A 14369-nucleotide genomic window follows, 5' to 3' on the forward strand; every position below is an offset into this window, starting at 1 on the left:
GGGTTGCCATTTCCTACTCTAGGGGATCTTCCTGACCCAGGGGTCAAATCTGCATCTCTTGCGCCTTCTGCATTGGCAGGTGGATTCATTACCCCTGCACCACCTGGGAAGTCCTCTCTGGATCCCAGGCTGCACTTAGGGAGAACTCTGGATTGACTGAGGCAATATGAAGTCCACCAAGACCCTTGGATGGAGCAAATTGGCCCCTAGTTTCAAAGAAAAACCAACCATTCTCAAAAGAGAACATTTATTCCATCTTTTCCAGATTTCACAGCCCTCCATGGGGCACTTGACATATCCCTTTATAAAAATTTGCAAAATAAATGCATTAGTGAGTCAGGAGGCAGAGAACCCACTCATTGCACATCCAGAAAGTGCTACTGTCAGTGCATTTCAGGACCTGGACATCCATCCTATTGTGTATCATTCCAGGAATGTACAGTGCTCCCTTTTTCCTTCTTATCCGCTCAAGACCAGAAAGCCAGGTAAATATTACCCACATAGTAATATAGCTTCACCTAGGAGCATTTTGGGGGTCTTCATCACTCAATCTTCAGCATCTGGTGAGATGTAAAGAGACCGGCATCCACAAAATTGGCATCTTTTTTGCTCACTAAAACGCGAAGCTTCCTTGGGTCTGGGCATCATTCTGAATTCTCCAACTTGCACCCAGGTAACATTTATCTTGCAGAAGGCAGAACAGGTAAATATGTCAGCGTGTGCACCAGTGGAAGAAATAAGGTTTCTGTTAATGACTCCCAGCAGGACAGCAGTGAATTTTGGACTGTCTGATGAAAAGGTAATAGTTGATGTAGAAATGGAATGGAAGTGACGCTCCAACTTACTGCAGGAGAGACTAGAGGGTGGCTCGGGAGAAGTGGTGGATACTGGTCTGACCATTTTTCTTCCCTTCTTGAGATGTAAATGCCCAGGTCCACTGCCTGTATTTCTTATTGGAGTATAGTTGATTTACAGTGTTACGTTAGTTTGAAGTGCACAGTGAAGTGAATCAGTTATACACATATATATTTTCAATTGGGGTTTATTTAGAGCCTTTTTCCATATAAACTGTTATAGTGTACTGAGTAGAGTTCCCTGTGCTACACAACGTATTCTTATTAGTTATCTATTTTGTATATAGCAATGTATACATATCAATCCCAATCTCCCAATTTATCTCTCCCCCCACCAGTCCCCTGGTAACCATAAATTTGTTTTCTGTATCTGTGACTCTACTTCTGTTTTGTAAACAAGTTCTTTGGCACCCTTTTTTTTTAGATTCCACTTATAAGTGGCATCATATGTTTGTCTTTCTCTGTCTGACTTACTTCACTCAGTGTGACAATCTCTAGGAATGGAAAAACGTTTGCAAGTGAAGCAACCAACAAGGGATTAATCTCCAAAATATACAAACAGCTTATTCAGCTCAATATCAAAAGAACAAATAATCCAATCAAAAGATGAGTGGGATATCTAAATTGACATTTCTCCAAGGAAGACAAATGGCCAAAAGGCAAATGAAAAGATGTTCAACATCACAGATATTAGGGAAAAGCAAGTCAAAACTGCAGTGAGGTAGCACCTCACACCAGTCAGAGTAGCCATCATCAAAAAATCCACAAACAGTAAATACTGAAAAGGGTGTGGAGAAAAGGGAACCCTCCTACACTATTGATGGGAATGTAAGTTGGTACTATCACTAGGGAGAACAGTATGGAGGTTCCTTAAAAAAACTAAAATTAGAACTACCATATGACCCAGTGATCTCACTACTGGGCATATTCCCAGAGAAAACCATAATTCAAAAAGATGCATGCACCCCACTGTTCATAGTAACGTATTTTCCAATTTCCAGGGCATGGAAGCATCTTAAATATCCCTTGCCAGATAAATGAATAAAGAAGATGTAGTACATATATACAATGGAATATTACTCAGCCATAAAAAGAACAAAATAATGCCATTTGCAGCAGCGTGGATGGTCCATTACCTTTAAGCTTATCTGTATGCATAAATTAAGCCACAGCCTTGAGCTGGACTTTACTGCTTATTAAAGCACAAAGGACGTTGCTGAAGTTGGAAAGATGGCAGAGGCCCTAATACTTCTGTCAATAGAGAAATTTAAGAAGCAGCAGCATGACTTTGGAGTTATGCCTGGGTTTGAACCCCAGCTCTTCACTTAGTTGGTTTTTTTGACACCGGGCAAATTACTTAACCTCCCAGATACCTGGTTTCCTCTGATAAAATGAAGATGATACAAGACTCTTAGGAAATTTAAATGAGATAAAGGATGTGAAGTTCTTGACACACACTAAATGCAAAATAAATATCTCTTCCCTACTTTTATTGTCTATGAAGTCAACTGTCATCATAGAGACCAAGTGCAGAGTTCCAGGTATCTCCCTCGAGACCATGAGATTAGCTCCATCCTGAGAGGAAACGGAGCCCAGGCCCCATGCTGAATGGGGAAGAAAGTTCCAAAGTGCCATCCTGGGAAATATGAAGGAGTTTTTCCTCTGTGTGGGAGGAGGGCAGCCTTCATAGGTCTTCACCAAAGCCTATGAAGTTTCTTTCAATCATCAGCTGTACAAATATCCCCCATTTGAACCCTGCCCAGCCCTCCCTACAGACTCCCGAGTCAGCCCAGCCACTGTGAATATCCTTTCAAAGGAATGGCTCTTTTCTTGTCCTGGTATCACTTTTCCTCTCCTGATACAGCCTTTACGTATGTAGCCTTTCAGAACTGCAGGTGGGGGTGAATTAGGCTCAGAGTAGCCTGTATAGTAGGGCTTCCTAGGTGGTGCAGTGCTAAAGAATTTGTCTGCCAATGCAGGAGATGCAAGAGATGGGGGTTCAACCCCTGGGTTGGGAAGATCCCTTGGAGTAGGAAATGGCAACCCAATCCAGTATTCTTACCTGGGAAATTGCATGGACAGAGGAGCCTGGCAGGCTACAGTCCATGGGGTTACAAAAAGTTGACAATGACTGAGCACGCACACACATATACACACACACATACACAGTCCATATAGTACATCACTGGTTAGGGAGCAATTTCACAGAAGGAAATCACACCTCGTCTTCCCTTGTTGCAAATTTTCCCCTTGAAAAATTTGAGTAAGCAGAGGAATTCACCTTCCATAAGAGATAAAATGATACAGAAAGTAAATGAATGGAGTAAAATTCTTTTCTGATTACTTAGGACTTCTGACTCATCAGGACAATTTGATGAGTGGGCTCCTGTCTCCCTACTAAGATGAGCTCCAGAGTATTGGTTCATCTATCAAAACACAGCCCACTGTGACTTGGACTTTTCCAACCACAGTGCTATATGTAGAGGATTCAAGGAGTAGCTGTAGGACACCACAGTTTTGATGTATTTGGATCTTCTCTGTTTCCAAATGCCTGAGTATTTGTGTTTACGTTAGAAAACCAAACTCTGCGGTGCCTGGGGCGATGGAAATGCTGAGCGTCAGTGTTTCCAGTTGTCTATATGACTCATCAGAAGAAATAAAAGCCTGCAGTAACACATCCTTAAGTTCATTTGAAAATATGTGGTGTGTGATAAAGTGGCTCTTTACTTCATCTTAAAAGTGCTAGGCTTGGAACGGCCTTTCCAAGCCCTCTGGGACCTTCCAACGGTCCTGAGCCTCTAAGTCAGGGGTTTTCTTCAGATTTACAGAGGCCACAAGGCTTCCCAGCCTGTCCCAATAGGTGGTCTGTAGGATTACTCAGAGTTCCTAATATCTGGCAAAGCAGTTAAATCGATTTAGAAAAACTCTCCATGTCATATTTGCTTCTCCTTTCTACAGCCTCACATTCCTGTTGGTTGTGCCAAAAGCATCCAGTACATTTTAAATGTATTTGAAAATGCCTGTTTAGAGCATGGTCTTTCAATAGAGATTTATTGATTTTTCAGTAACTCCTTTTTTAAGTCACTTTCCTGGACTCAGTCCTCAATGCTATGATTCTCTGTACTGTTGTTTTTTCCTAATATTACAAAGGACATAATATCCCAACAATATGCTAGTAAGCTTATCTCTTGTTAACCTAGTGATGAAAGTGTCTGGAGTTATACAAGCAATAGAAATAGTATTTATTGTAGGTTGCACTGTGTCAGGCTCTTCCAGTTACTCTTTATGGAACAATTCATTCAAAACTCACAGTAACCCCAGGACATTATTATTTTCATTAGATAGATGAGGAATCTGTGTCCACAAAGTTAAGTGGCTTGCCCAAGCTCACACAGTGAGTGGCAGCACCAGGACTCAAGCCCAGGGAGCCTGGTTGTAGAAACACCCTTTACTGCCACATGCAACTGCCTCTCGAGAGGTACACAGGACATAAGTCATTGTCTTGTCAAAATCATGGGAATAATAATTTGCTGTGCTTGGTCACTCAGTCTTGTCTGATTCTTTGCAACCCCATGGACTGTAACCCACCAGGCTCCACTGTCCATGGGATTATCCCGGCAAGGATACTGGAGTGAGTTGCCATTTCCTTCTCTAGGGAATAATAACCATACCTTAAAAACCTCTTGATAGCATCACTGTGAGCGTTACTATCCCTGTTTTGTGGACATAGAGAAGATGATTTCTTAATGAAATGACAGCAGGTAAAGACTGGGTATTTGAACTCAGCCCTTTCTGTGGCTCCGAGACCGCTCTCACCCCCACCCCACCTCCATGCCACCTCATTACAGGCAGTTGGAAAATTAAACGTGGATGCAGGACCCTTCAGAATCATCTGGAGTCGTGAAAACCCTCCTCAGGTAGAGATTGCTTCTTCCAGATGGGAACGGTTTTGTGAAACAGAATGTACAAAAGCAGTGTCATCATTTTCTAGTTTCAAATCTTTATACTACTCACGTTTTAGAGCTAGATGTACTTTATCAGATGACCTTTTACAACATGAATGTTACATGAAATGGACTCTTTTATGCAAATAGACTTCTCATTACATTGCCCTAAGCACTTGCTAAGCACGTGCTTTATATCCAATGATTAACCAGTCTCCTTTCAGTTTCTGGATAATATTGATCCCAACTCTATATTCTCTATATGTTTTAAATATAGGCTCAGACTACGATTTCAGTTTGCCTACAGATGCTCTTAACAAGTGTTCCAATGGCAACTTCTACTAGGCTCCTGGTCTCTTAAAATAAGGGAGATGAAAGACAATGTCCTTCACCACAAGGACACAGTTGCTTATCCTGCTGGTGGTTTTCAACCGACAGAGCACACTGGACAGATATTCTCCCAGCCATCCTTCCTCAGGAAGGCACCTGGTGCTGTGGTGTAAAAAAAGCTTGGAAACTTGGTTTCTGATGGCATCAAAGCCCTGCTATATGAAGAACATCCACCGTGAAGGCTACTCTGCCTCCTTACTGGCTGAGTCTCAGACTGGCACGGAAGCCAGGAGTAAATTCTGAGAGGGTGGGATGAGAGGGCGCCGGAGTCACAATTCAACACGGTCAGTTTTGTCCTGGTTAATGTCGATCTCAGAAAGGTGAGATCTGTTAGTATCTTTGTTTTTTCTACTGAGTCAGGTCTTAGCTGCGACGCATGGGATCTATTCATTGCAGCACACGGACTCTCTCTAGTGTGGCATGTGGGCTTAGTTGATCCTCAGCAACTGGGATCTTAGTTTGTTGACCAAGGATTGAACCCACGTCCCTGCACTGAAAGGCAGATTCTTAACCCTTGGGCCACCAGGGAAATCCCTTCATTTGTATCTTTATCCAGTAAGGATATGGATACTTTTGAAGTTAGTTGTCTAACTCAGCATTTCAATTAACTCCTGGTTTTCACAAATTCATGGAAATCTCTTGGGATTTGTTCAAATGACTGCAGTGATATTTTCCAGAAGTTAAACTAATTGAAAAAGAAACAGTCGAAGCAGGAAAGATTGGTTTTTAATGGAAAAACAAGAGCTCTTAAGAATGAGACAATTATGGCAAGGTTTGCTGAGTTTTAATACCATAGGTTCCTTTTATAACAGAGTTAATATAATAAGGAAGTAAAGATTCTGGGACCCTGGGACCCATAAAAGGAGTTGAGAGGTCTCAGTCTTGTCAAATGGAGACAGGAAAAGTATCAAACCTACATACTCGTCAAGTTTGCTAAGATTTTGTTTTAAATAGTGTTGATTGTAGGTCCTACAGGCTTCCCAGGTGGCCTGGGAGTGGTTAAAAAAAAAAAAAACCCGCCTGCCAATGCAGGAGACATAAGAGACGCGAGTTTGATCCCTGGGTCAGGAAGATCCCTTGAAGGAGGGCACAGATCCCACCCCAGTATTCTTGCCCAGAGAATCCCATGGACAGAGGATACCTGGTGGGCTACAGTCCATAGGGTCAAAAGGGTCAGACACAACTCAAGTAACCTAGCATATACCTAAGTCCTACAGTGGGAGAAGGCAATGGTGACCCACTCCAGTACTCTTGCCTGGAAAATCCCATGGACAGAGGAGCCTGGTAGGCTGCAGTCCATGGGGTCCCTAAGAGTCAGACACAACTGAGAGACTTCACTTTCACTTTTCACTTTCATGCATTGGAGAAGGAAATGGCAACCCACTACATTGTTCTTGCCTGGAGAATCCCAGGGATGGAGGAGCCTGGTGGGCTGCCATCTACGGGGTCGCACAGAGTTGGACACGACTGAAGCAACTTAGCAGCAGCAGCAGCAGCAGGTCCTACAGTGAGGAAATTATTCTTCATTCTCAGTGATGCAACAAGGTGTAAAGTTACAAAAACAGAGTCTGAGGCCATCCCAGGCTCATTTGCCAGTGTGCATTGAATGTTTCAGATGCTGTTGTGCTGTTACTGTGCTGGTGGTCCAGGTTCTCTTTTTTTTTTTTTTTTGTCATACGTTGATAGGAATCAGCCATAGAGTTACACGTATTCCCCATCCCGATCCCCCCTCCCACCTCCCTCTCCACCCGATTCCTCTGGGTCTTCCCAGTGCACCAGGCCCGAGCACTTGTCTCATGCATCCCACCTGGGCTGGTGATCTGTTTCACCATAGATAATATACATGCTGTTCTTTCGCAACATCCCATCCTCACCTTCTCCCACAGAGTTCAAAAGTCTGTTCTGTACATCTGTGTCTCTTTTTCTGTTTTGCATATAGGGTTGTCGTTACCATCTTTCTAAATTCCATATATATGTGTTAGTATGCTGTAATGTTCTTTATCTTTCTGGCTTACTTCACTCTGTATAATGGGCTCCAGTTTCATCCATCTCATTAGAACTGGTTCAAATGAATTCTTTTTAATGGCTGAGTAATATTCCATGGTGTATATGTACCACAGCTTCCTTATCCATTCATCTGCTGATGGGCATCTAGGTTGCTTCCATGTCCTGGCTATTATAAACAGTGCTGCGATGAACATTGGGGTGCACGTGTCTCTTTCAGATCTGGTTTCCTCAGTGTGTATGCCCAGAAGTGGGATTGCTGGGTCATATGGCAATTCTATTTCCAGTTTTTTAAGAAATCTCCACACTGTTCTCCATAGTGGCTGTACTAGTTTGCATTCCCACCAACAGTGTAAGAGGGTTCCCTTTTCTCCACACCCTCTCCAGCGTTTATTGCTTGTAGACTTTTGGATAGCAGCCATCCTGACTGGCGTGTAATGGTACCTCATTGTGGTTTTGATTTGCATTTCTCTAATAATGAGTGATGTTGAGCATCTTTTCATGTGTTTGTTAGCCATCTGTATGTCTTCTTTGAGAAATGTCTGTTTAGTTCTTTGGCCCATTTTTTGATTGGGTCATTTATTTTTCTGGAATTGAGCTGCAGGAGTTGCTTGTATATTTTTGAGATTAATCCTTTATCTGTTTCTTCATTTGCTATTATTTTCTCCCAATCTGAGGGTTGTCTTTTCACCTTACTTATAGTTTCCTTTGTTGTGCAAAAGCTTTTAAGTTTCATTAGGTCCCATTTGTTTAGTTTTGCTTTTATTTCCAATATTCTGGGAGGTGGGTCATAGAGGATCCTGCTGTGATTTATGTCGGAGAGTGTTTTGCCTATGTTCTCCTCTAGGAGTTTTATAATTTCTGGTCTTACATTTAGATCTTTAATCCATTTTGAGTTTATTTTTGTGTATGGTGTTAGAAAGTGTTCTAGTTTCATTCTTTTACAGGTGGTTGACCAGCTTTCCCAGCACCACTTGTTAAAGAGGTTGTCTTTTTTCCATTGTATATTCTTGCCTCCTTTGTCAAAGATAAGGTGTCCATAAGTTCGTGGATTTATCTCTGGGCTTTCTATTCTGTTCCACTGATCTATATTTCTGTCTTTGTGCCAGTACCATACTGTCTTGATGACTGTGGCTTTGTAGTAGAGTCTGAAGTCAGGCAGGTTGATTCCTCCAGTTCCATTCTTCTTCCTCAAGATTACTTTGGCTATTCGAGGTTTTTTGTATTTCCATACAAATTGTGAAATTATTTGTTCTAGTTCTGTGAAAAATACCGTTGGTAGCTTGATAGGGATTGCATTGAATCTATAGATTGCTTTGGGTAGAATAGCCATTTTGACAATATTGATTCTTCCAATCCATGAGCATGGTATGTTTCTCCATCTGTTTGTGTCCTCTTTGATTTCTTTCATCAGTGTTTCATAGTTTTCTATGTATAGGTCTTTTGTTTCTTTAGGTAGATATACTCCTAAGTATTTTATTCTTTTTGTTGCAATGGTGAATGGTATTGTTTCCTTAATTTCTCTTTCTGTTTTCTCATTGTTAGTGTATAGGAATGCAAGGGATTTCTGTGTGTTAATTTTATATCCTGCAACTTCACTATATTCATTGATTAGCTCTAGTAATTTTCTGGAAGAGTCTTTAGGGTTTTCTATGTAGAGGATCATGTCATCTGCAAACAGTGAGAGTTTCACTTCTTCTTTTCCTATCTGGATTCCTTTTACTTCTTTTTCTGCTCTGATTGCTGTGGCCAAAACTTCCAACACTATGGTCCAGGTTCTTTATTCCCCGACCGCCCCTCATCAAGCTCAGCCTCTGCAAACTCTAGCCATTCTGCAAATATGTCATACACTCATATACTCCTTTTGCACAAGCTGCTCCTTCTGTCTGGAATGCTCATTTCTTTCTCATTTATCTAGTGAACCTTTCATTCTTCATTTTTAACTTGTTCCACACTCCCAGGCTGACTTAGCATCTTCTGCCTCTAAAGACATCTCATCATGTACACCTTCACTCAAACAGTTACACTGAACTGTAGTTCTTTATCTGAACCATGAATTTCTTCAGGACTGGAACTGAGTCCTCTGTCTTTGATCCCCACCCCCATGTACAATATCTGCCTCGTTACTGTTTGTGGAAGGGTGGGAGGGAATATAGTATGGTTTTGTCAATTACCCAAAATAACCAGAAGTGGGTACCTAATTTTTCATTAAGGAGAATGTAGTAGTTTCACTATTTTAAAATCCACCACTTAGTTTGGAATCTATTACTAGAATAGCAATAACCACTGAAAACGTAAAAGAGTTCTAAACAGAGATTAGAAATATCACATAGCATAGATGTATGTACAAGATTTATGAACAAGTCATACTCATAAGGGGATTTTTAAATTACCTTTTCATGGTGTGTTATTGTCATTAAAATCTATTTTCTGATGATATTCCATTATAAAATATTTACAATGTGATAAGTGGAAAAAACAAGTTACAAAACCTATAATATTCCAGTTTGAATATTTATATATGAAAAAATTAAAATTTTTTATTTTACATTTTTCCCTTATTTATAATTTTCTATATACACAATTAGCATTTATAATGAATGTGTACTGCTTCCATGATCAAGAAACAAGATATACATTTCTTAGAGTTTTGCTTAAAACCGTGTTCAAGGGTTTTTGACGAAACCTTCTGCCCCTTCATTACCCCCAACTGAACTGAAAACTTGGTAGGGGGATGGGCAGAGTAGTTCTGATAATTTACTTCTAAACCTTCCAGAATTAGATGGTATAACATAGAAAACTTAAGAGGTAATTTTCTTACTACTTCAAGTTAGGTCAGAAAATGATAAATCATCTTACAAAAGATAAGCAACAATAGAAGAAATCAGCAGTACAGCAAATAACTGACAATGGGTTTCCCTGCCTCAGTAAAGTAATAAAATTCTTTAGAACTAGGAAGTAAACTGTTCGTGACTAGACAGTCTTGCTCTTACTTACTTGAACAGCACCTTCATCCAGTGCTGAAGCAGTGGGACTCATCTTATCGTGGCTGTCCATTCGCAGAGCTTAGGAAACCATTTCTCATTGCTCACCTCACACAGGAAAGGCAAAGTCGCATTTAAAATGCAGTCTATCCAGACCTCTGTCCCTCCCACCTGCCATGGGTGGCCTGTGAATGTTTCCCCAGAGTCCCACATGCCTTCCTCCTGTTCTTTGCTCACCAGGTCGCATACCCAGAGCCGTGGCCTCCATCAACCAGCACCTCCTGAAATCGGACGACGTGGTAAGCTGTTGCCTGGACCTGGGGGCACCCAGCATCTCTTTCCGCATCAACGGGCAGCCTGTGCAGGGGATGTTTGAGAACTTCAACACGGATGGGCTCTTCTTCCCTGTGGTGAGCTTTTCAGCAGGTGTCAAGTAAGTTTGGCTGTGATTTCATGGAGAGTAGTTGTTCCCCCACCTCCCCATCATTTCTATGAGCTGGCAAGCATGGTAATCTCCTTCAGGGTTTCAGCACGATGAGCTACACTCCCCCAAGAAAGCAGTGGTGAAAGGGGAGGAGCAATTTAGAGTCACATGTATATACTTTTTGAACACATTCCTCCTGCCAGGGTTTGTATATAATGTCCTCTGATAAATAGTAAGATGAATAAGATAAATCTTACATAGAAAATGACCTTCATAATTATAACAAGTATTTTATGCTCTTTTATAAAGATAAAATTTTTTAAAATTTTATAAAAATTTAGCTTATAAAAATTTAAAAGATACCATTCTAAACAAGACAATAAATACTACCCGTGATCCCAGTGTTTACTTATAATCTCTATTACTATTTTGGTGTATTTTCATCAAGATTTTTATATTATAGATACATGTATTTTTTAATTAACATCACAGTAAGTAGGAAGTTTTATGTCTTGATTATTTTTCATTCAACAATAAGTAGTGAGTATTTTCCTGAGTTATTAAGTATCTTCCTCAAAATGATTTTTATGGCCAATAATATCCTTTTATTTGGCCATCCCATAATATAACCATTACTTTGTGTTAGACTTTCATGCTGATTTCATTTTTATTGTCACAAATGAAATTATCATCAACATCCTTGAGGATAGCTCATTGTCTGCATTTCTGTTTAGTTCCTCCCAGAAGCAGATTAAAAAGTATAATCTTTTTAAAGTCTAAACTTATAGTTGCTTGGCTAAAGAGACTTTCAGAAAGATTGTATGAACATTCAGAATTCATGATCAACAAGTCTAAAGTCTAAAAAGCTCTAACAAGCATATATTTCTTCTTTAACTGATTTCACTGCAAAATCTGACCTGAACTCATTTTATGGCAAAAACCGTCATCAACAGAAATCAGACTGTTTTCAATTTTTCGTGTATTCTATTTCTTGTGAATATTTACATTTAACTGCAAAAATATCAGTGTGTTTAATTATGGAGTACAGCCTCTCACCTAGCTGGAGGTTCTGTTTAATATATACTACATCTTATCTTTGGTCTTTTTTGTTTATTTGTTATTATTATTTGAATTCGCTGCTCCAGGTCTTATTTGTGGCACATGGGATCTTCAATCTTCGCTGCAGTATGCAGAATCTTCTTAGCTGCAGCATGTGGTATCTTTAGCTTCGGCAGGAGCACTTTTAGCTGTGGCATGTGAGATCTAGTTCCCTGACCAAGGGTGTAACCTGGCCCCCTGCACTGGGATCATAGAGTATTAGCCACTGGACTGCCAGGGAAGTCCCTGTCTTTTTTAAAATCTAAAGTCCCAAGTCTGAAGAACAGCTGCAAATATTTCAGAAAAAGGATTTGTGCCTGTGGTATCATTTAAAGTAACCCAACTGATTGGCTTCTCATTAACTTTTACTGTTATTGGTTATTTTTAATCTTTGCCAATTTGAAGAAATTGTATCTTAAAGTTTTAGCTTCCTATTTCTTTGATTACCGATGTGGTTAAACATCTTTTATGCTTACTATTTCAGCCCAGTATTTTTTAAAATTTTGTCTTCCCTGCCTTTCTGGTATTAATTTTATGAGCAATTTTTATATATTAAGGTTATTAAACTATTATTGCTTTCATATATTTTCCCAGTTTATGATTTACCTTTTTATCACTGAGGGTTTTTTTTTTCCTATTTTTTCCCTTTTACAAAAGTAATGCAAGTCCAAAAAATAGAAATACCAAGAACCCATAATTGTACCACCCAGAGATAATGATATTACTTTTTATTTATACATCTCAATAATTTTACATTACACTGGGCTTGTACTATGCCTACTGTTGTTCTTCATACTTTAACAATGCCAACTATCATTTTCATTGTTCTATCCCTTTCCTTGTGCCAGTTGGATGCTGTATTATTTTAGTCTGAGAATACATTTTGACATTTTTAAGGCAGGACCTCATTATAATGCTCTTGTTGCAAAATTTTCTTATCCATTCTTGATCCCTACTTTCTAAAGAGCTCATAATTGAGTGGGAAACTAGAGTAAATACAGTTAAAATCATGTTGGTTTCCATTAAAAAGGGTCATGAAAAGAGAGTTATGGAGAGCATACACTTAGAGCTGGCATCACAAAAAAATCCATCTGAGAACGTCTAGTATCCTAGTGATGAGACTTCCAGAGTGATACCACTGTGACAGGTCTCAGAACCTCCCGAAGATTGATAAACCAAGGCATATACAAGTATTCTCCCCCCAAAAAATGGATATAACTTTCTCTTTCAGTTAAATAAACTATTTTTGAGTAAAGAGTTATCCTTTGGACATAATATTTAACCTTTGGAATTTGTCACAGATATGCAGACGTATATCATATATAGGGCTTCCCAGGTGGCACTACTGGTAAAGAACCTGCCTGCCAACGCAGGAGATTTAAGAGACGCAAGTTCAATCTTTGGGTCAGGAAGATTCCCCGAAAGAGGGCATGGCAGCCCACTGCAATATTCTTGCCTGGGGAATCCCATGGACAGAGGATCCTGGCGGGCTGCAGTCCATAGGGTTGCAAAAAGTTGGAAATAGTCCAGGTAACTTAGCACACATGCACGCCTGCATAGTATACAGTACAGTTGTACCTTGTTTTATTGCACTTCACGTTATTGCAGTTTTTACAAATTGTAGGTTTGTGGCAACCCTGCATCAAGCAAGTCTATTTTTCCAACAGCGTTATTTTTTAATTAATGTATGCACATTGTTTTTCAAGATAGAATGCTATTGTGCATAACAGACTGTAGTATAGTGTAAATGTAACTTTTATGTGTACTTGGAAGCCAAAGTATTTGTGTGACTCACTTTATTGTGATACTTGCTTTTGTGATGTCTAGAACCAAACTCATAATATCTCCAAGGTATGCCTGTAATGTATGTGTGCGAACACACATGGTAACACAGAATACACATACCAGCACATGTACACATACACATGTACAGGCATGTTTATAAACATAGCCATGTAGATGTATATAATATATTGAAATTAAACATTTTCATTGTTTGAGCTTCTTATAACAAAAGAACAAGTGTAGTAAAACTTTGCTTTAGTTGCTAAATTGTGTCCTACTCTTTTGCTACCCCACGGGACTGTAGCCCATCAGACTACTCTGTCCATGGGATTTCCCAAGCAAGAATACTGGAGTGGGTAGTCATTTCATTCTCCAGGGGCTCTTCCTGATCCAGGGTTCAAACCCACATCTCCTGCATGACAGGCAGATTCTTTACCCCCCAGCCACATGGTCGGCGACTAGGGTTGTAAGCCTGCCCATCACAGGCTCAAGCCAGAGACACTAACATCAGCGTTAAAAACTGTGTTCTAAAGAGTTAAGAGTTCTTTACCTGTGTTTCTCTGTGCTGGGAATATTTCCATGAGAACGTCACCCCAATTCTTCCTTTTGAAGTGTGATAGAGTGGATCATTTCTATTGCAATCCATAAGGAGCATGTAGAAAACATTATTGAAAGACAGGCCCTGTAAACCCAAAGAAGATTTCTGGGGCAAGATTCTCTGGCAATTGGGGAAAAGCAGTACAAGCCCCACTGTACATCTTTCCCACTGCATTCCCCGGGAGTAAAGAGAATGAGCAGAAATCTACGTCCAGCGTAGCAGCATTTGGATCATCCACCTGTTGGTTCAGTGTTGTCTCTGGAGAAGCAAGGTCACTGATCAGTTAGT

General features: G+C 40.1%; 1 protein-coding gene across 1 annotated transcript in view; it reads left to right on the forward strand.

The window, feature by feature from the left end:
- The window catches only part of RYR3 (ryanodine receptor 3), a 379117-nt gene that overhangs the window by 137237 nt on the left and 227511 nt on the right, over nt 1–14369 (forward strand). Inside the window, exon 18 of the mRNA XM_061158246.1 lies at nt 10417–10609. Coding sequence (XP_061014229.1) covers nt 10417–10609 — 193 coding nt within the window. The remainder of the gene's footprint in view (nt 1–10416; nt 10610–14369) is intronic.

Source organism: Dama dama, chromosome 12, assembly GCF_033118175.1.
Source record: "Dama dama isolate Ldn47 chromosome 12, ASM3311817v1, whole genome shotgun sequence".
Lineage (NCBI taxonomy): Eukaryota > Metazoa > Chordata > Mammalia > Artiodactyla > Cervidae > Dama > Dama dama.